At 31.2% G+C, this 23,044-nt stretch overlaps 2 protein-coding genes across 13 annotated transcripts in view; one reads left to right on the top strand and one right to left on the bottom strand.

Moving 5' to 3' along the window:
* Nucleotides 1-3,460: 3,460 nt before the first annotated feature.
* Nucleotides 3,461-22,431, bottom strand: LOC134715278 (pre-mRNA-splicing factor SLU7-like). The gene is made up of 15 exons (XM_063577369.1): nucleotides 22,322-22,431; nucleotides 18,252-18,442; nucleotides 17,179-17,329; nucleotides 16,502-16,582; nucleotides 15,795-15,962; nucleotides 14,684-14,755; nucleotides 13,601-13,720; nucleotides 12,786-12,877; nucleotides 12,059-12,126; nucleotides 11,506-11,702; nucleotides 10,274-10,378; nucleotides 8,511-8,618; nucleotides 7,435-7,506; nucleotides 6,252-6,398; nucleotides 3,461-4,608 (listed from the first exon to the last, which is right to left on the bottom strand). Exons 2-15 carry the CDS (start codon nucleotides 18,413-18,415, stop codon nucleotides 4,432-4,434), a joined length of 1,722 nt encoding a protein of 573 aa, XP_063433439.1. The 5' UTR covers nucleotides 18,416-18,442; nucleotides 22,322-22,431; the 3' UTR covers nucleotides 3,461-4,431.
* A 41-nt stretch (nucleotides 22,432-22,472) lies between these two features.
* The window catches only part of LOC134715280 (pleckstrin homology domain-containing family A member 1-like), a 33,218-nt gene continuing 32,646 nt past the window's right edge, over nucleotides 22,473-23,044 (top strand). For 5 of the 12 annotated variants that reach the window (XM_063577375.1, XM_063577370.1, XM_063577378.1 and 2 more), the window contains exon 1: nucleotides 22,564-22,693. The gene's annotated coding sequence lies outside the window, so the exon portion shown is untranslated. Of the gene's footprint in view, nucleotides 22,694-23,044 lie in introns of all 12 variants that reach the window. The other 7 variants (XM_063577373.1, XM_063577372.1, XM_063577381.1 and 4 more) reach the window with 3 other exon arrangements.

The following is a 23,044-nucleotide window of genomic DNA, read 5'->3' as shown; positions in this document are numbered from 1 at the left end:
TGAATTGATTCACTTGTATTATCCATCTGGACATGACTGATAGTCAACAAGGTCTAATTGACAACGGAAATTAAAGTCTGTAGAAGTGATTGGACGAACAACTAATTTTGCGGTTTCAGTACCACTTTTCTTCAAAATACACTGTTCACACATCTGAATCCAAATTCTGATAATTTCTCTGCTTGATATTAGTTCAAGAATCTACTGCATAATAGTAAAAAATTACGTCACCTTTGCGAATGAGTTTTTCAATACCTGCTACAATGAATTATATGTTAAAAGGGAAACAATTTGTTGTGAACTTCAAATAGGCTAAGGTAGAATAATGATTTGTACAAGTTATTTTCTTTTTCTCCACAAAATTTTTGTACAGGTTATTACTTGTACAATTATATTTATACAAGTAATAACCTGTACGATGGCATCATGAAAATTTTGTACAAGTAATAACCTGTACAAAACAATAACATGTACACAACATATATATCCAAGCAACAACCAGGTAATCCGCAGGGCTCAGCTTTATACAACCACAGAGGTCGAACCCTGAACAGTTAGGGCAAGTATGAACACATTTACACTTGATACAGCTCTGAATTTGGATTGTGATCAAATTCTTGACATAATATGAGTTTGTAACACAAAACAAATGTCAAGATCTTACAAACCTATTATGAAATTTAAAAAAAAAAATCAGTGGAATTTGAGAAATTTAGGCGGGGATTGAAAACTACTACCCCCTTTTTTTGCAATAAATCCCAAACCTGACATTTCATTATACATATATTACAAGTAGCGTAAGGGAGGTAAATCTGAACATACCCAACATTGTATGTGAACAGTTTTTTAATTACCTCCCTTACACTGCTTTTAAATTGTCTTAATTGTCCATTGACCAGAAAACCCTAGTTTTTTTCCCTTTTTTGCCCATAATTCCAAAACATTATGAGCCAAAACCCCCAGTCATTACTAACCATTCCTTCATGGTATAGAAAAATGTGGTATAATTTCAGAGAGATGTGTACAATTAAACACAAGTTATTGTTTGAAAACTACTAAAATGCTTAATTTGGGTCCCCTTTTTGGCCCCTAATTCCTAAACTATTAACTCCCAAAATCAATCCAAACCTTCTTCATTGGTATTGAACCTTCTGGTAAAAATTTATAGAGATCCAATCACTAAATCTAAAATTATTGTCCGGAAAACCTATTTTCCTCCCTTTTTTTATCCCTAATTCCCCTTTTTAGCTGCTAATTCTAAAACTTTTTGAGCCATAACCACACAAAGTCATTAATAACCAACCCTTTATGATACGGAAACTTGTGGTATAATTTCAGAGAGAATTATACACTTAAACACAAATTATTGTTCGAAAACTACAAAAATGCTGATTTTGGGCACCTTTTGGCCCCTAATTCCTAAACTATTGGGACCATAATCCTCAATCCCAACCTCCTTTGGTGGTATTGAACATTCTGTTAAAAATTTATAGAGATCCATTCACTAAATTAACTAAAGTTATTGTCTGGAAACTAAATGCTTCTTCGAACAATGCAGACAATGACGACACGATACCATTATATGATGCAAACATTTTTTTGTAGTCGTATAAAAAAAATAAGTGTTCACCATACACCATGCACTGTTGTATGCAAGAATACTGTGAACTGAAAAAATGTCAAACAAATATGCAATTTTTTTTATTCCAATGTGTATAAGACTATAGGTTGGTATGCTGAAAATCAAACCTATGAATTCCATTTTTTACAAGAGTTTATTGAAAAGCTGGTTGATCTATAGATTCTACCACTGCATCGAGTGTGATACGATATTTATCCACTCAAAACAGTAAAATTTTCAAATTTAAAACGAGAGGCTCATAGAGCGCTTTTAATGTTTAAAATTCAACTGTCAAGAGTATTACATCCATTAAATTCAGCCTTTGATGGAGAAACATTTGTATGTCTCTCACAATCATACACATCTACTTATTTTCTTAAATAGGGGGGGGGGGGGGTATGCAAACATAAGTAAATGGGAAATGCTACTTCACAGGAAATGCATTCAGGCATACAGACCTTAAAGGGTCACTTGCTGTCAAATTCATGGTCACCGATTTGACTCAAATGTGATTTATAACAATGCAAAACATTTATCCAAACTATCAAAAGTCTAAAATAAAAAGTTTACAGAGCATGGGGTAGATAATATATAGGTTCGTTTCGTGTGTATTTTAGTCCAGACACCATCTAATTAGCTATCGATTTGACCTCAGATTACCATATAAGGGATGTAAATTTTTTTTGTAAACATAAATAAAAATATGAATAGATTAAACCAGAAAGCGCAATTGGTTTTTATAGGTCTGTTTGATTTGATTTTATAAATTTAAAATAAACGTTTCTCATTGTTTTTAACCGTATAAGAATGATTTTATGTGCATCAAATAAGTAATCAAATGATTTACAGTAGTTTCACTTTCATTGTTGACATTCTTTTTCTTTAAATAACCAGTACATGTACAATGTATGCGTTGTCAATCTCTAGCTAGGGGTTAAATTGAAGTTCACATGAATACGGATTTAAAGAGGTCGTCTCATTCACTTGCAAGTGAATCAGTAATTATCAATGTTTCTTAGCGTAATTTGACAAAATTGAACCTTTTTGGCTGCAAAAATCGAATTGTCATTTCACTATTTCACTTTCATTATTAATTGAACAGAAAAAAATCAAACTTTAGATTTTTATATATCTCGTAGCTAGTGCCCCATTAACTATACCAAAATAAATATATTATAGGTTCTAAATACTCCAGATTTGTATGCAGGAATACAGACCTGACAAATACTTCTATGCAGAAATACAGACCTGACAAATTCTTCTATGCAGAAAGTGAGAGTTTAGCATACGCCAGGTCGGTATGCTGGCATACATACTTTGACATGTACAAGTATGTGCATACAGTGAGAGTTTAGCACATACCAGGTTGGTTGGCATACATACCTGATAAATACTGGTATACAAATAGAGTGAGGGTTTAGCATTCACCAGGTTGGTATGCAGGCATACAGACCTGACAAATACTAGTATATATATATATATATTCATAGATTGAGAGTTTAGCATACACCAGGTCGGTATGCCAGCATACCGACCTAACAAATTATAGTATTCACATAGAGTGAGGGTTTAGCATACACCAGGTTGGTAGTTTAGTTTAAACATATTTTATTGTTCAACATGACAAAAGGATCAGACACAAGTTTTACAACTTAGTAACGTCTTCTCCAGGTTGGTAAGCAGACATACAGACCTGACATATAGTTAGAGTTAGAGAAAAAAGAGGGAATTTAGCATACTTTTCATTGAAACATCTGAAATAAAGATGGATAAATGTTATGTTATGTATATATTTCAAAAATGGCATAAAAGTATAACAAAAATGAAGAATGAGTATTATTTTTAAGGTTTACTTGCTTCAATTATATCTTGGATGTTGAAATAGTTCATTCTAGCATCCTATGAAAAAGGTTTATGATAAAATAATGAAATTTTGGATTCTTATTTACCGTACTAAAAAAGACAACAAATCTTGCCAAAAAATGACAGACAAATATTGATAATGCTGTACTGTGACTTTTTAACGCTAAATATATCAATCATCCCCAAAAATGTAGCTTTTTCACAAAAAAAAAGAGAGTTAAGTGGCATATGAGAATTTAATTTTAGATGAGAACGTGTTCTGTGTAGTTTATTCAACAGGACCTTTCAATTTCTTCCAATGGATATCTATCACTGACTGATTAATTTATCAGAAAAAATTCTTTATTCAATGGGCAAAAGAATAGACAAAAGTTTAAATACCTTGGCCAAGAGCAGACAACTCTGTGGAAAACTTTTATTTGGTTCGCAAAAATTTGTTTTCGACTTGAACATGCATAAAAAATATATGCCACTGGAATATTATGTAAATAACAATCAATCATGCCTACTATTGTAATGTCAAAAAATTAAAGATTGTCTTCAAATTGTCTTAAAAAAGAAAGTCATTAAACAATATACTGTAAATTCAGTAATTATTGCCTGCATTTATAATTGCAATTTAAATTTTTACGATTTTGAGAAAAGTCCAGTTTAATTCATATAAAATATTTCAAAATGCAAGTTTAAATTATTGCATTTACACGTTTCGCAACAATAAAAACCTTGCAATAATTTCTGAATTTACAGTACATACAGCATAAAATTTACAAAATCCTATCTCAATATAATAAGAAACAATATATCTCCATTGTACACTTTAACATTAATGAAAGTCAATAACTAATAAAGTATACTCCTGCTGAATAATTCGGAAAGACATTTATTTTCATTATTTTATTTACAGTATTTTACATCAACAATATTATTTAGTATCACATTAACAGTATCTATGACTTAAAATGAGCCATAGGATCATCACTGCGTAAGTTTTTCATTCTCCATGCTTCCATTTCCTCTTCTGTTGGAACTATAGCCTCATACATGCTATTGTATGGACGTTTTCTCTCATCTAGTTTTAATAACTCCTCTGCTTTCTTTCTATGCTCATCCTCCTTTGTCAGTGCCTATAAAATAATGAAACAATCCATGAATATCTAAATTATGATATAAACCCTACATACTAAAGGTTGATCAGTTAGATCATTTATAATCATACCACATCTGCTCATTTGTCTTCAACTGATTCTCATAGTAAAACGTACAATATTTGAGTTTAGGAAAAAAAAACATTTGTGGATATTAGTTGCATGGTTTTGCCAAAGTCTGAAAACAATCCTATAGAAGTTTGTACTTCATAGAAGATTGAAATTCTTGCATCTCCTATACCAACAAAATCCATGAAAATTAGTATCCCACGAATAATAATGACTCAATAGTATTATTTAATCAGAAGTTTACTTCATCTATCAGAAGCTTTATAAAATTATGTGCTGCAAGATTCCCAAAATTAATTACTATTGTACCAAAAAGAGAATGAACAATTTATGCTGTACATTTTATAAAAAGCATTGACATTTACACCTCTTAAAGTCCACAAATAACAATTTTAGTACAAGTTCTTCTTTGATTTCAGCCACATCAGGCGCAGATCCATGCATTGGAATGGGGACATGTAGTTATAACCCCCCCCCCCCCCCCCCTTTTTGTCCTGGGTTAGGACCCCCTTTTAAAATTGCTGGGTCCACCCCTGCAAATTTGGCCTCTAAAACAAAGAACAAGGTTTGACAAACAAATTCTACCAGTCAGATAGGTAATATTTGTGTTATCCCAGACATATTCTCACAGGATTTTTGTTGTTGATGCATGAACTTTGTACTTCTTCTTCTATTTGGAAGACTATTATATATTGTGTATATTGCTGAAAAATTCATCAGGGTTCTGCGTAACCCTGTGTATTGCCTTTTTTTGCTGTTTTAGTCTATGCTTTCAGTGTGATAATGTTTTGTTGATCATCGACAATGGAATGTATGATTGATGTGTCTCACTTTTTGCATTATGGAAAACAGGTACAAAATTCTAACAAAATTTCCTTCTAGATACTAGCTTTTGATCATAAACAAGCTTCTGTCCAACATTGGTACAAATCCAGGATAGTTTTAGAAAATTATTAAAACTATTAATATTTTAAAAACTTGAAACACAGTGCCATTTATAACTAAAAAACGGATAAACAGATTTTTTTTTTTACAAAATTTACTTCTGGATAATATCTTATGATCTAAACAAGCATTTGTCCAAGTTTCGTAGAAATCCAGGACAGTTAGAAGTTATTTAAAAAATTTTAAAAACTTAAACCACAGAGTGATTATTTGTGGACAGAATGTAGGATCACTATGTGTTGCTTTTACGACTAAAGTGGCAAACTCAACAAAAAGCAAGCAAAGAAATAATCATTTAAATCTATGGGGCCTAAAATAAAATATTGTTTGTTTCCACAATCCCCACCAACCCTGCAAAATTTTTATTTTCAAAACTAAGTCAAATATTATTTTATTCATTTTGAATTTTTTAAGGCTTGCTGGATTGTCTGATAATGTTCAAGCTTTTTGGAAAAATAAAATTATTTCCCTACCTACCTACCCCACACCTGGCTTGTCAGGGTCCGTAATGGGTAAACAAACAATATTTTAATTTAGGTCTGGATGAGCTGTTGGTCAGATTCATGAAAAATATGTTTAATATAGGCCCGTCTTTGAGATAAACCTACCTTTTTCAATTTCTTTGGGTTTATCTTTCCTTCCTCCTCAGATTCATCACTACTACTTTCTGATGAACTCTTCTTTTTATGTTTCTTGTGTTTATTCTTCTTCTTTTTTTTCTTTCTTTTCTTCCCATTCATTTTTTCTTGATGTTGCTGTAAGAATAATACATTTAGGTTAGAGTCATTACTTATTACTTCCTATTAACATGTCATAACTATTATCCACTAACAAACTATTCTAGTTATAGATCATCCTTTGTTTGTTTATTTATAAGGGGGGGGGGGGGCAATACCTTTTTATGTTAACCTGTGTTGGCCTTTTTCAAGGTGTTGTTAACTGTTATCTGAAATCAATTTAAACTGTTATCTGTATTCAACCCACTTTGTTAACTGTTATCAGCATTTTTGCATTTTTTTGTTAACTGTTTTTGCCAAAATCAAAGTGTTGTTGTCATGTTAACGGTGCCCCTTTTGCCCCTCCTCTTATAAAGCTGCAATCTGACTACAAATTCATAATTCTTAAAAAGAGTTATTACCGTCTTAGGAATTATTACTGGATTTAAGAAGATGTGGTATGAGTACTAGTGTTGATGAGAAAAAGCTCCATCTTTGTCCAAATAACATAAATAAGGAAATGTGCTAAAAGCACAAGATACACCCATTATGATTTTTTTTTGTACATTAATTAGGCTGTTACTTTTCTCATTTGAATTGTTTTACATTATTCATTTCAGGGTCCTTTGAAGCTGACAGTGCAGTATGGGCTTTGGGCACTGTTGAAGGCCATACAGTGACCTAAAGTTGTTAATTTCTGTGTCATTTCCTCCCTCGTGAAGATTTGTCTCATTGACAATCACACCAAATCTTTTTTATATTATATGATTAATTTGAAATACTGTGAGTCCCCCACCCCCCTTTGATACAAAACATGAAAAATTTGGCACTTATCATCTTATTATAGGAAACATGTGGCCTAAGTTTCAAGTTGATTGGACTTCAACTTCATCAGAAACTACCTCGACCAAAAACTTTAACCTAAAACTTTAATATGAAGCGGAATAGAAGGTGGACAAATGGACAGATGATGGATAAATGAAAAGAAGCATAGACCAGAAAACATAATGCCCATAAATGTGGCATAAAAATGTGGCATAATAATACACTGAACAAATAAATTTGATCTTCTTACCTCTAATAATGATTTTTGTGGCTCCTCTTCTGCAGGTGATTCGTCTCCTTCCTCAATGGCCAATATCTCATTCTGTGGGAGAAATTTATTTTATTCATTACAACCAGAACAACACAAAATATGCCTTATCTGTAAATATTGTGCAATTATCAATTTAAATTATAGTTGAGTATTAAAGAAACCAAATAACCATGGTTATATATGCAGCAAATGACGGAACTCACTAGTTTTTACTATCATCTCCTGAAAACCTGGTATAGTTTAAGAAACTTGCCAGAATATAAATTATGTTGAATATGGGCAGTATTTGGAAGAAGATAGGATATTTTCTTGTTGAAAGCATTCACTGTCACTTCCCTGGACCACTGTTTTTATGATGCTGCCCTGGATCTCTGACTAGGATGTTACTCTGGACCAGATGGAGACTTTTAGGGGTTCAAATTTGCTCCCTAGCCGAATTACTTTATAGTTCACAAGTATGGCATACTGGGGAATTGCCGTAAAAATATTTCATTTTCTGCATAAAATGGTACAAAAAAAAATTATGATTGCAAATCATTTTAGACCAGCTACACCCTGGCCTGCTTATCTTCAATCTGTACAAGTTTCATTCCAGTCGAGCAAGGGATACAAGAAATCATCCAGAAACCAATTATTTTTTACGTTGAAAGAACAGAGATTACTATAGTTACTAAGTTGTTTAAACAGGCTTGACAATGTCAATATCTGTTCTAGAATTAAGACAAATTTTAAAGAATTATCTGACTTAATTAAGGTGGTACCCAACACATTCAATGAAATTTATTTGGCTTGTTTAATTTTCATAAAATTTTGACAAATGATTTACTTTGACTCTATAACAAAAATATAAAAATTTCCAAAAATTTGAACCAACCATTTTATCAGAAAAATTACACTGGTTACATGGCAGTTTGACAACACTAATTTTGATCATTGAGAAGCTTAATATTCCTATAACACAACGTATTCAAAACGTTTAGCTGATTTTACAGAGTTATCTCCCTGTAGTGTTAGGTACCACCTTAAGTATGCAGAACTTTTATATATTTACTGACCTGTGCTGCCTCTTTCCCTGCTTCTCCAGTACAGTATGATTCTTTGATGGTTGCGTGACAACATTTGAATCCCCATTTTCCATTTGACCAAAAAGATCCCCATACACTCTGTAAGTAAACAATCAAAAATTAAATATACTGATATACTGACTAAACATATATATATATATATTTTTTAGATGACAACTTGCATTTTCCATTAAAAAAAGTGTCCACAATATATTTGTTTGCTATGCTGATTGTGATTGAAATTTGTGTTGAAACTCTTTCTACAGGTACCACAAAAACCTTATCATTATCAACGATTCAACACAATCAGGTCAAGACCACATTAACCCAGTCAGATCAACATGTACAACTTGTAATCATTCTATTAAAGAAGTACTTCAACCACAGAATCTCTTTCAATATGATATTTCTCTACTCCTAACATTTACACTTTTAAACATTTTAAAAGCTCAGCAAAATCTCGCGTTTCCAATTACCACATTTAACTGTCTCAAGCTGAAAAATATTTTATCATATACTTAGACTAAATAAAATATAATTTTTACCGTATGATAATAGCATTAAATTTACGTAAATTCCATATTTTTCGAATTGGTGCTAAGCGGGCTGATAAGAAAAGTTTATCACATGCGTAGATTGTTATCACATGCCTTTCCGTAATGTTATCGCATGGCATTCCATTGATACTCAGCATATTCCGGAAAATACACCCCATTGCTACTTTTTCAGTGAAAAACATCACAAAGTAGTGTTCAAAACAATTATATGGATACTGAAAAGTATATTGTGTAAAATAATAATTAAAAAAACCAAACAAATTATTAAATAAAGGCATTTTTTAAAAGTTTCAAACAGAATTTAGAAAGTCACTTTGAAAAAGTTGACTTTTCCAAACAGTATTCATAAAGTTTATTTATTGTTTAATTATTTTTTTGTCGATTCGTCCATATTGAAATGCTTTTCTTCTCTTTTGAGGCATATGATAGAAAGATTTCATATTGAATGTACTAAATTTGGGTCCGACGTCCGTGAACATTAGTATCACTCTTTGAATTTCTATTTGAGAGCTACGTAAAAGGATCAATATCTGGATCTGTTATTTTTTTCTCCATTGTTGAAGCATATGATAAAAAGATCATAACATGTCATTTTTCATATTGCATGTGTTATCAGCCCTCGGTCAATATCAGCCCTCGAGCCATGCGGCTCTTGGGCTAATATTAAACCTAGGGCTGATAATACATGCGATATGAAAAATGCCATGTAATAATCTGATAGTATCATACACAAGACAGTCATATAATGCATATATACATGTATTATTCAAATGAAAGTTAGATCTATTGTTAATGTGTTCTCATCCTGATAATGCATGAAATATTTATCCCTGGACACAAACAAAACAACTAAGAATCAATGAACAGGTTATTTAAGGAGTGACTTTAACATTTTTCTGTATAATTATGAAGAAAAACATCAACAATGTGGTGCACACTGAATAATCTGTGTACAGGGTTATTTAAAGTGTGCATCACATTTTTTTTTATGTTATTTCGAATAGACAGAAAAAATATTACAGCAATTTCTTATAAATTTATTCTAAATTCCAGAGTAAATCATGAATAAACGTTAATGACGTCAAGGTCAAATGGCAAAATTCTGTCTTTGAGCTGATAAACATAACAATGTCAGCCAATCGGAAGAAGTGTTACATTTAAAATTAAATTATTCAAGAATTAAAACAAAATACCTACTGAATGATTATTTATATACACATCTTCTTCGTATTTAGATCTTATAACAGGTTTCTCATTTCCTTTAATAATAGTTCCATGTCTAGAATATTCCACATAATCTTCCTGTAAAAATATAGATAATGTGTTGATCTTTCATCTATCAAGATACATAAATCCCATATGGCAAGGTACATAATCCTATATGTCAATGAACATGATGAAAATACTTGTTTTTCTATGATAAGAAATAATTTTTAATTGGTATTTGAAAATATATAATATAAAAAATAGCTGGTAACAATAAAATAATTGAAACTAATTTAGAGAAAAAAACAAATGATTTTAGCTTTAAAGAATATGATATCACTACAATAGAATAAATTGTTACCATATTTAAAAATTTCAAAGCTTTGTGCAATTTTGTAATTTCATAAAAATCCACACCTCCTCCTTCAGATGTGACGTCACAAACTTTAACTGACACTGTCTAAAGAACTTTAACTGACACTGTCTAAAGAACATTAACTGACACTGTCTAAAGAACTTTAACTGACACTGTCTAAAGAACATTAACTGACGCTGTCTAAAGAACTTAAACTGACACTGTCTAAAGAACTTTAACTGACACTGTCTAAAGAACTTTAACTGACACTGTCTAAAGAACATTAACTGACACTGTCTAAAGAACTTAAACTGACACTGTCTAAAGTACTTTAACTGACACTGTCTAAAGAACTTTAACTGACACTGTCTAAAGAACTTAAACTGACACTGTCTAAAGAACAGAATGGGAGGCAAAGCATGAACAGTTAAACGAATTTAGTGATTTCTCCTTTTGAGGATTACCCTAAAAAAAATTCCTGGAGAACTAATTTTTGTGGATTTTCCTTTGTAAAGGTATACTGTAAATTAAAGTGATCAACAAAATATTAAATTAAAGTTTAAATTTGAATATCATAACAAACAATATTCCTCACAAATACAATATTTGATCAATCTAGGAAAAAAATGTGTGCAAGAGTGTATTTAAATGTGTGCAAGAGTGTATTTAAATGTGTGCAAGAGTGCATTTTGATGTGTGCAAGAGTGTATTTTGATGTATGCAAGAGTGTATTTTAATGTGTGCAAGAGTGTATTTTAGTGTGTGCAAGAGTGTATATTAATGTGTGCATGAGTGTATTTTGATGTGTGTGAGTGTATTTTGGTGTGTGCAAGAGTGTATTTTGTTAAATGGGTTGACAATCACTTACTGTTTGGGCCATCAACAAGTGTTTAGGAGGGGCTTCCAAATGTTCCTCTCCACCATACTTGGCTAAAACACCCTCCTTTAAACTAGTTTTAAAATCGTCTTTCCTCTTTTCTACTTCTTTGTTCAACATAGCTAACCGTGTAGGGTCTGCCTGCAGATGAACATCTGTTCCTGCCTCATAGGCATTCCATGCAAATACTGTCAACAGAGATAACATGTTTAAATATTTGAATTATTTTAAAGACAAATAATCTTAATTCCATGAATTAGTTTTTTATAATTCTAATATTTAATGGATAATTTTACTTGTATTTAGTCCTTTCTAGCTGAGTTCACAGCTATTTCTTTACTTAATTTTCTAACTTTGTTAAAGTTATCATATAAAAGAAGATCAATGTTTGAAATATTCACCAAAATATATCTGTTGCATTCAAAATCTTGCTAAATTATCATTGCTTTACAGCTTAAATTTTAAATGCTTTGCATTATTCAATACATATATGATATACATCATTTAAGTATTCAGCAAAATTTTCTGTAGTAAAAATGTTTACCTTGATTTGATGCAAATTCAGCAGCATCACCAGAAAATCTTACAAAATTATCTCCTGTAAACTTCACCCTGAAAATATGAAATACAAATGTTCACCATTTGTTTTCTTTCTTTAAAGATATTTCTTCCAATATTAGAAAACAACTTTAATATGTGTCCTTAAGATAAATGGAAGATAAACTGGCATTCCTTTTTTATTAATTGGAATCAATTTAAAACAACTTATAAATGCTTGTTATTACAGGAACTACCCAAAATTTGAATGCAAGTAGATTCTTTAAAAAAAAAAATCAAAACAGCAGTATAGATAGTTTTCCATTGGCGTACTTTGATTTTATGTTATAACCTTTCTTTTGGAGGTTGATATGCACTAGTTCCTTTATATATCAACAAAATTAAACTTGTTATACTGACCACAAGACTTGAAGATGTTAGGAAATTTTCATTTGATTAAGCCTTAAATATTTTGTCACAGAGATCTAGTAAGATCTAATATCAGACAGAATTACTTGTACTAGTGTACATGTCAAAATTTAGTTTCCTAATAAAAAGAAAATCTATCTGTTGTTTGCAGACATACTGTTTTTGAGGAATTTTGCAAATTGCATTGTGTGGGAGGTGACAACTTGATAAAGCCATGTGACATTGTCACTTGAAAAATAAAACAAAATAATCTTATGAAGCTCATCAAGAAGAACATGCCTCATATTATGTACTATAAAACTTACTCAGCTTGGTCTTTGCCTTGGGATGGATTTTCTCTCATAGATCTGGTTTTTGGATCATAGAATGCAGAGTTCACATCCAAATTGTATAAATACTACAAAATAGATCATATCATGTATTATCAAAAATAAAATATGTCTATTTTAGTTGTAATGTTAATGTACAATCATGTTATACTTTGAAAGAAATAATAATGCTGGGGAAGAAAATAAATTTTGAAAGAACTTATCACATCAATGAGTAAGATATCCATTTGCAATATTTTATAGATCTATTGGTGCATGTAATGTGTACATCATCTATTTAACAACAACTTTAAATATAGATTCAATTATTCTAATTACAGATGAAATAACGTATAGTGGTTTTTTTTATTGTGTAAAATTTCATTGCATAAGGTATACAAATTATTTTGGCGGTTATAGTTTTGGCAGATTTAAAACTTTTATCAATACCTTTGCATGTGCATTTATAAATTGATGGAATTTATTTTGGCAATTTTGTTCTATCCGCTATATAAATTTACACCACACGAAAATTACCTGCTATACAGTATTTAATGGAAAATTTGACTGTTACCTGATCCTTAACAGCAGAAGACAGAATTTGTCTTTGAAAGTGGTATAAAACTCTTAAGTCCTAAATATACAGTGCCCTGACAACCTGATACTTAAGTTTCTAATATTTGCCTTAACCATGTAATCTCTCATACATAAATTTCCCAAAATTACCATAGCTTTGGATTCATTGATAAATATATTTCTGACAAAAATTGTCCTACGTTTTTTTGTCTCATGCAAAATATTCTGACAATTACCTTAGCTGTGTCTTCTCTGATACGTAAATTTCTGACTGTAATTCTCTGTTTGGTTTCAAATTTCTGACCAGGCATATCAATATGATCTGCATACTTGTCTTCATCATCACTGTCAATTTTCTGTAATTAAAAAAAAGTTTTAAGCATTCAACATTGCCTAAATTTTCTTTTTATATATAGGACAATAATGATGAAAGATTATACTTGAAAATCCTGTCGCTTGTTATACTACTCTGTTTAAGTTATATGTTTTATTTGAAGCAGATACATGTATAATCAATTTTCATGTGTGAACCCTGAAGGTCTTTGAGAAATAAAACCTCCTGAAAGTAAAAGATGCATATGGATTAAACTTAAGTCATATTAATAAAATTGTTGTCTATAAAGAGGAGAGAACCCAGATTAATGGGAGCATGCAGATACTGAAGAGTTTCACAAATGCTTAACCAACTGAGAGTATTACTTTCAATTGATTTTAAAAGACAAAACAATTAATAGAAAAAAGAATGTTTAACAAACTGTTGATACAACGATATTTCTTGCCTGCATGTAACTCCAATAAGATTATGCAAATGTTGAAATTTAAACACATCGACATGTAATCTAAATCAAACTTTTTTTAAAATTTGTTATATAAGTATTTGACACATAACTTTTTGCAGCAAGTGACAAATTTAAAAAAAGGTTATCTTCTAAAATTTATCCATTTAACGTCTAAAATTAAAATTTATATACTTCAACCTAACATTTATTACTTTTTTCCTTTTCCTAAACTGGAAATAACACCTTATTGGTTTAAATTCTATTTGTACTTGTCTCCTTTTACCAAAATCATATCCATTAAAGTCTTTTTGTGTTCATATGTTGTTTTTTTTGTATCTGACAATGCTTAGTACAAGACTGTATCATGAAGTTATGGAAACATAACAGAAATATGCCAAACAAAAGACTGTGTGCTTGTGTCATCCATTTGTGTTAAGCAGTTCCTAAAACACTGATAACTTGTACAAAATTTCTGAACAAATTATAATTTGAACAACATTACAATTTGTACACAACATATACAACTCATTACCATCTTACCTTGTCTGTTCTGTCTGAGTCTCCTTCCATTAATGACAAGTCTAAACTCTGTTCTTTTAATGTTCTTTTTGCCTGTAATATGTAATTATAAGGTATTGGTTTGGTTATAATATTTTAACTTATTAAAATTAATCTATCATTATAAGAACACAAATCATCTTTCAGTAATTTTAGATATACATTGTATCAAAGGTGTTAGGGAATTTTTACAGAAAGGATATGGGTTGGAACTATGATATCATCAACATGAAAAATAAGAATAAAGAACGAATATAATACAGGAACAGAACTTTTATTGCTGATAATTATTCTCATCCGTATTTCTTAGCTATTTCTCTTCAATTACAGAGATCCAAATGTTAGCAATCATTTGTTTTGTTCGTCCTATTAACTGTATGGATTTTATATATTATTTCAATTATTTGTCTCTCTAGATGATTACTGTATACATATAGATTCTTACATTGATACCAGTGGATTATCGGATTTATCCAATCGAGATAGTTAAATTATCAATTTTAAAGTTCGAGCCGCCTCGGCGAGTACTTTAAAATTGATAATTTAACTATCGAGATTGGATAAATCCGATAATCCACGAGAAACTATGTAAGAATCTGTTTCTCTAATGATTAAAACGACATTTTCTTATTTTGTTTACCGAAAATCCCCTTCGAGTGCCTTTCACATTGCACGAAGTTGTCAATTTCATTAACACCTGTTAACATATTTTGGTTCATCCAGTCACCTAAAAAGGTCATGACCCTTAAAATCATCCAATGATCTTTTGAGATCACCAGCAACCACACGTTGATTAAATTTTTTTATACAATGGGTTCGGAAAGGGATAAATTTCCATAGAATTAGAGAAATAAATATAATCAAAATAAATTTCAGTAAGCTTACTTTTTCCCTGCTATATATATACCACTAGTCAACCAAACAAAAATCCCTTTTTTAACACCATTTACATGACTACTTTGTACATTGTAGTTCATAAAATAAAATGAACCAAAATGCAATTTAAAAATAGTTCTTTTGTTCAGATGCTGTGTCTTAAATTTATGCTACATGTACTGGTCAGATAATTTATGTGGCATAACTGTAAATTTACCTCTTCAACGCGAGCAAACTCTTCGTGAATCTTTTTCTGATGTTCTTCTGGATCTAAGCCATTCCATCGATCACGCTTACTTTCATAACTAAAATCTATATTGGGTTGTAAATGTTCATCTGGTGCAATATCATCCCCTGTAAACTTAGCTCCTATCTTTCTTGGTCTCTGTGAGGATTAAAGGATGCATGATTCAAGGGTTGAAGTAATAAAAATATGCTCAGAGCTCGGAGCATAAAAAGCATGCTCGAAACATGAAATCCAGCATTTTGATTAGTTGATTTTGTAGGAGAGTACAAAAAAACTGACTTCAAAGTTTTATGACTTCAAGATGTCTTAGATAGAATTTAGAAAATATTTCTATGATTTCAATATTAAATGCAAAAATGCAAAAGAATCTACAATTGAAACAGTAAAAACTTTCAAACAAGACATTTCAGAAAAGATGCTCATATACCATTACAAAACATACATAAAGTAAACAATGCAAAATTCTGGTGGATTTAAATTAAAATTTGTTTTAGCCATCTTTTATTTGTGATTTGTCAATGAATTTAAATTCGTGATGCTGGCATTTATTTATGTAGTCTTAGTCCTGCGAGTTTCAATTAAATATCTGCTTTACTTTTATTTTTCACTGATAAGATTTACTAATTTTGCCAACACAGTCAAGAATACAGATTTTTTTTAAATTTTAAAATACTTACTTCAAAACAATCTCTCTTTTGATGTGTCATAGAACCACAGTTCTGGCATGCTCCTTTTCTAAATTTTGTAGCTGTGGACCCCTGTAATGTGTTATAAAATAATTGAACTCAATCTGTCATGCTTTTCTTCATAAATTGACATAGTTTTTTAACATTATTATGTGTTCGTTTAAGCAAAAGAATATATTTGTAAGATCTTTACAGATTTCTAACTTGTTACTTTTTGCAAAATTAGTTCAGCCAATCATTTTTTTGACATGATACACCAAAATCATAAATTTCTAAGAGAGAAGTTCAACAACATTATCGAAACTGTAAAATGAATTTCATATTCTAACCTTCAAATGTGACTGAATATTAGTATGTACATTATAAAGGAATATACAAGTGATTGTGGTTCCAAAAGCATCCAATTCTTTACTTATTTTTTGAAAATCAAATACTGTAGAAACATACTTTTTGTGAGATTTTGTAATTTTGTGTACACATTTGATTTCATTGGAAATAAACGTTGTAGATTCTAGAATGTGAAAGTAAAATTCTATGTTGGATAAATATTTGTTAGGTGTTTTCGTGGATATTATATGACATAAATGAAATAAAAAAAACCCCAAATGTTCTGCTTTACGAGTGCATTTTTTACACACATGTACCAGGTAAACTAGCTAAGAAAATACCTGTTTAACTCCCCTTTTGTACCATGCCCCCACTTCAGATAACGGTTTCATTGTCTCTGGTTGAACTCTCTGATGCTTCAGTGTTGCTGCATCTACGCCATAATACCAAGGAGCTTGCATAATATACTGAGGAATGTGAGGATTTATTTCTCTAAAAAAACAAATTAATATTTCATTTATTATGTTATAAATTATATATACAATACTAGTTCATCATGTATATTGTAGGAAAACATGAATATTTATTACTAAATGCTTTCGCAAGAGAGAGAAAAGTGAGGCTTGTTAAATTTTTCTCCTTTTTCGTAGGGAATTCAAATAATCTTTTTTCTCTTCAAAGTATGTATATTTATGTATATTTGGATGGAGAGTTGTCTCATTGGCACTCGCACCAAATCTTCCTATATCTATATTGTTTTTATCCTGCAATTTCACTTTTACACTTAAAACTATAGTTTTATATTTATTAACAGTTGAATGTGTTTTTGAATGAAATCAGCATGAATTAGACTCAGACTGTAACAAGAACCCCAAATTGAACTGTAAGGTAAACAGTAATTTGAATATAACTGTTAGCTCACAACATAATAAGAACACCAGGAGACAATAAACTTTTATGCTTTAAATATGTTATATGTACACCTGTATTTGTAAATAATAGTTGAAAGGTCCATTGCATGATAAATTAAAACCAAGGATAAAACTTAACGCCACCTCCACTCTGAAGGGAGCATAAAAAGGATAAGTAGTAATATAAGGTGTATTTGTTTGTCACTGATTTTGAAGTTTAAAACTGAACTTTCAATACATATTGGATAAAAATCCTCATCTAAAACTAAGAGCAATGAAGAGTGTATACATTCATTACAGCATCATTTGACATTGGAGCAAATGAAAAGGTATACTTATGATTAAGAAATATTTTAAAAATTATCTGAAAGGAGGCTTCATTTTGTCACTACCATGACTACTGGCAACACTGGAAACAACCTTAATCTACATGAAATCTCTGATCAAAGCATTTAGATTTTTTAAAAGTATGAATCCTTCATATCAGCATAAATCAAACTTACTTTCCTTCTTCATCCACCATGGCTGGAGCTGTTCCTGCCTTTCTTGCTTCCTCCAGCTCTTTCTGTTTCCTCCATTCCTCTCTGGACACTTTCTTTGGCAAGTCATCTTCTGTTTTGGCCAACTTTGCCACCGCAGAGGGTGGCAAATTCAGTTGAAACGACATACTCAAAGATGTTTTGTTAACTGGTGTCTACAAGAGAGCCAATGAAGGTTAGATGATTTAAAATTTAAAGAATACTACATGTATTTGATAGTAATTATGTTTGACACTGTCAAGTAAACTACATATTGTTATTCAAAAATGATTGGCAGTCAAAAGGTAGATAAAAAGATTTTAACAATAAAGGATATTTAACTTTACAGTCTTTACACATGAAATTTATAACAGGTATTTATCTGTGTGTTCTAAAATCTTATTTATAGGTATCATTTTACAATGTTTTAAGTCAATTTACAGAAAATATAAATAAATGACATCAACAACAAATATCCAGTGAAAGCATGACTGTCATTCCATGATTCAAAAAGGTGAGTGCTTTTGTGTAGTTGACAATTTTAGGGATATTCATACAAGTGCAGTTTTCTTGGACTGCTAGTCTATTTGTTCCAAATACAATTCATTGAATGAAGTTGGTGGTAATTTTTTTTCAAACTTACTTGGTTCATGAATACATGTAAGGACCAAGGAATGACAATTATTCCCTTCCTTTTTTAAATGTACATGTGTCTCTGTATTTTATAGTTGTTGTACATGTATATGTCATTATACATGTTATAAGTTTGTCTTTCCTTACATGCATGTAATTTTTAAATGAGAATGTTCTTATATTCTTATACAATACATTCATCCTTTTCTTTGTTTATTGTCAAGGGTGCAACGGTAATTATGGTCAGCCTGTCGGTTTTTAAGGGATCAATAGTCTGTAAAACCTCAAGGGTCTCTCAAGAATTTCATAAAAATTGGACAGAAGCCTTCAAGTGATCAAAGAAATATTTTGCAAATGTTTCTCAGACATCACCTAACTGTGTCAAATCTATTTACATTTGAAGTTAACAAATATAATTTGCACATGGTATAAAATAAATCACTCCTGTCCAGCTATTGATCATCAAACAAAATGTGGGTAAACTGTAATTGGATTGTCTTGATCATTGTGATAAGTGTAAAAGAGGGACGAAAGACACCAAAGGGACAGTCAAACTCGTAAATCTAAAACAAACTGACAACGCCATGGCTAAAAATGAAAAAGACAAACAGAAAAACAATAGTACACATGACACAACATAGAAAACTAAAGAATAAACAACACGAACCCCACCAAAAACTAGGGGTGATCTCAGGTGCTCCGGAAGGGTAAGCAGATCCTGCTCCACATGCGGCACCCGTCGTGTTGCTTATGTGATTACAAATCCGGTAAATACTCTAATTCGGTAGGTCAAATTCATGAAAGGGAAGGGGATTGTAGTTACGACGTAAGGAACATATCCGATATCATTTGTGAAACGGTTATTCCATAACGGTCAACCAACTCGTGATGGCGTCTGTAAAATTTACGAAGGGATGATTTCAACTTCACCATTTGGAACTCTTGGTTTAATAGCTTCCTTGTGAGCAGTAACCCTCTATCAAGAAAATCATGATAGGAAATGCAAGCACGGGAATATCGTATCAATTGGGAGATATATACCCCGTATGCAGGTGCTGCTGGAATGTTGCTACTTAGAAATGGAAAGTTCACAATTGGAAAGCTGAAATCATCTCTTTTGTCGTAAAGTTTTGTCTTCAACCGACCCTCATTGTCAATTTCTAGATGTAAGTCAAGATATGAAGCCGACTTAACTGTATCTGTAGTATCCTTTATCTCCAATTCGATAGGATAGATGTGATCCACATAGTCACCAAATTTGAATTGTTTAGTGAAAGAACGTCATCTATATAGCGGAAAGTAGAGTTTAAGGATATTGCTAAGGGTTTGATGAAAAAATGTACTGGGACTACTGGCAGGTGTAAATTTAATAAACTTTAAGGATTTGTAAAAACAATAAAAGCACTGTTAACTAGCTATATAGACAAGCTAGAGGCTTTAAATGCCAATAGTACTCATCTGGATCTACATATGCAGAGTTCGCAAAAACTTTTTCCCCCTGGTGGTCCTTGAAGAAAGTCTGCTGGTCCTCACTATTAATTTTATTGAAAAATACTAAAATTGTGCCAGTCCTATGCAAAGTTATGGTGGTAAAACCATGAAGACTGCCTCTTTGCGGGAACTCTGCATATGTGTCCGGCCCTCTGTCAGTAAAGTTAAAACACATACATTGACAGCAGGAGAGGAATATACAGATATGAAAAATTTTGTTCTGTTCTCAATTTCTTTTTTTTTAATTGGACCACTGTACTTGAATTTGTAGGTGTCAACACCAAGGACTAGTCCTATAACATTTGACCTCAGAGGCATTATTTACTATTTCTATTTATTTTTCTGATATTTCTTCTACTAACAATGTGCCACCCGCATTAAAAATAAAATAAAAATGGAAATATCAGTCATGTCAGTATAAAATTAAAATGTTAAAACTTGAAAGAGAAAAGGACTTGGATAAATTCTACATGCTCTACTTACTTTTGGATTATTTACAGAGAACAATCAAAATAATCATCATAAAAAAGGCAGACAATAACTTCTTTAAACAATATTAATTAAAACCTTGATTTCAGTTGTAACAAGGATTTGTATGGTTCTATACAAATCCTTGTTTAGAACATTGGTATCCTGGAAGGTTGGTAAATCGTGATCCTAAGGACATTTTTTTATATTTTTTTCTGTAGACTTAGCTTTGATTTTTTATTACCATGTATTGTCAAGCTTGGTAACTCATAATTGTTTCTCAGTAACTCAATGTACGATGCTGTCCCATACTGAACCCACTGACCTTGTTTTGTTTACATTCAAATTCCAATGGCGTCAAAATCACATGATGTCAAATAGTTCTACCCAATCAAGTTGCTCTACTGTCAATTAGGGGATTTTTCAGTCTATGGTATGCCATAGTATGGCAATTACGTTGTTTCTTTGTAAGATATTCCTTTAAATAGTTTGTAATAATTTGGGGTTTTATTCAACAGGAAACCTAATTTTTTGCAATCCCTTTCAACATTAATGGAATTGTGTATGAATAGTTTCCTACAGTCATGATGGTCAGAATATCGACCTTTTTATAACATGTATAATGAATAAAAAAAAAAATCTATGAAAAATAAATGTAAATTGTTTTTTATTAACCTACTCTATATTCCTGTACAAAATTATGGCATGGATTTTTTTTTTTTTAATATAGGTGTCCTTTCATTTTGGTTGGGCTTTTTTCGCGGGGAAAATTGTGACTGGCGTAAGGAGCATGTCATTTGAAAAGTCCTAAAAATATGATTTGCTTGACTTGTATTGCCTGCCACAAGATTGATGACGCTGAATGGAATGTTCACAAAGCAATGGAGGCCAGCAGTGGGATTTTGTGAAGTTTTTGAATGTTTTTACACATTCAGAAGTCGGGATTGAAACGGGCATTAGAAAATTGGCATTTTTTAGCAATACTTGAGAACAACAGTGAAAACTTACAATGTACCTTTAAAATTGTTTTATTATTGAAAAGTGCAGAAAAAAGGTATTCTGCACTGTTTTTCTACGCCAGAAGTAGCGTAGTTTCTCCCTGTGTTAAGTTCAAACACAAATACCTAATGAACTGACCATGCTGACAGATGACCGATTTTAGACTACGGCAGGATAGTAAATTTCAAAAATAAACATAAAAATAACATAATGCCTCCAGGTCATATATGTAAAAGGACTAGATCCGTGTGCATGTATGAAAAAATGGAACTGTTATAAATAATCTATCATCATGATCATAAAACATCTTGCTTGATACATTTATAAAAGGGGTACACCATCATTCATTATTGATATTATGTTTATTTCCACATTGTGAACAAGCAAATACATCTGAAATATATGAAATCAATCACTTTAACTGATGTGTGTATTATATAAAATATCTATCCTTTTAAGTTTACCTTCTGTTAAATGGGTAAAATTTGTTTACATCTTCGCAAAACCATTCGTGGTACGTTTTTGTCGCTTAAGCTCATCAAAAACACGCTTAGATCCATAGAAAAATACGGTGTACCATGAAAAATGATCTTGTCTAAATAAAATAGATCATATCTCTAATACATGTGATACTTAATCTATAATTTTATACTTTAGCTGTTTTGTAATTCTTAATTTGACTCAGAGAAAAAATGAAAAAATGAAATAGACACAGTGAAGTGATTAATTCCAAAATAAACTTTTCGTATTTGGAGATTGTCCCTATATTTTATTTTACTTCCGTATCCTGAAACGGCAAGGAAAAAGGTAAACAGTCTTTTTCTATGACAAAGACAGTAAGTTTCGTTAAATACATACACATGACCCTTGTTGCATTTATTTGACATATATTCTACAAGAAGCCCCTTTCTCAGTAGAGTTTTTCTAAGCCCACATCTCCAAATGTACTGTTTTAGTTATCATTGTTATCCTGCATGTATGGACCTTATAAGGCATTTTTTGCTCTATTTGGTGTACCACAGAACCACAATATTACATTCAGTGTTTTCATGCCATCTTCAAAGTGGGTCTCATTGGGTCTAAGTGTGACGCAGGATTGCCAATTTTTTGTAAGGGTAACGCGTGAAAGTCAAATTATTGTGTCGTGAAAACGGGAAATGAGGTCTAGCGGGACAGAGTAGGTGATC

The sequence above is a fragment of the Mytilus trossulus genome, chromosome 4 (genome assembly GCF_036588685.1).
Source record: "Mytilus trossulus isolate FHL-02 chromosome 4, PNRI_Mtr1.1.1.hap1, whole genome shotgun sequence".
NCBI lineage: Eukaryota > Metazoa > Mollusca > Bivalvia > Mytilida > Mytilidae > Mytilus > Mytilus trossulus.
Note: the sequence above shows the minus strand (reverse complement) of the source record. Positions and strands in the feature narration are given on the sequence as shown.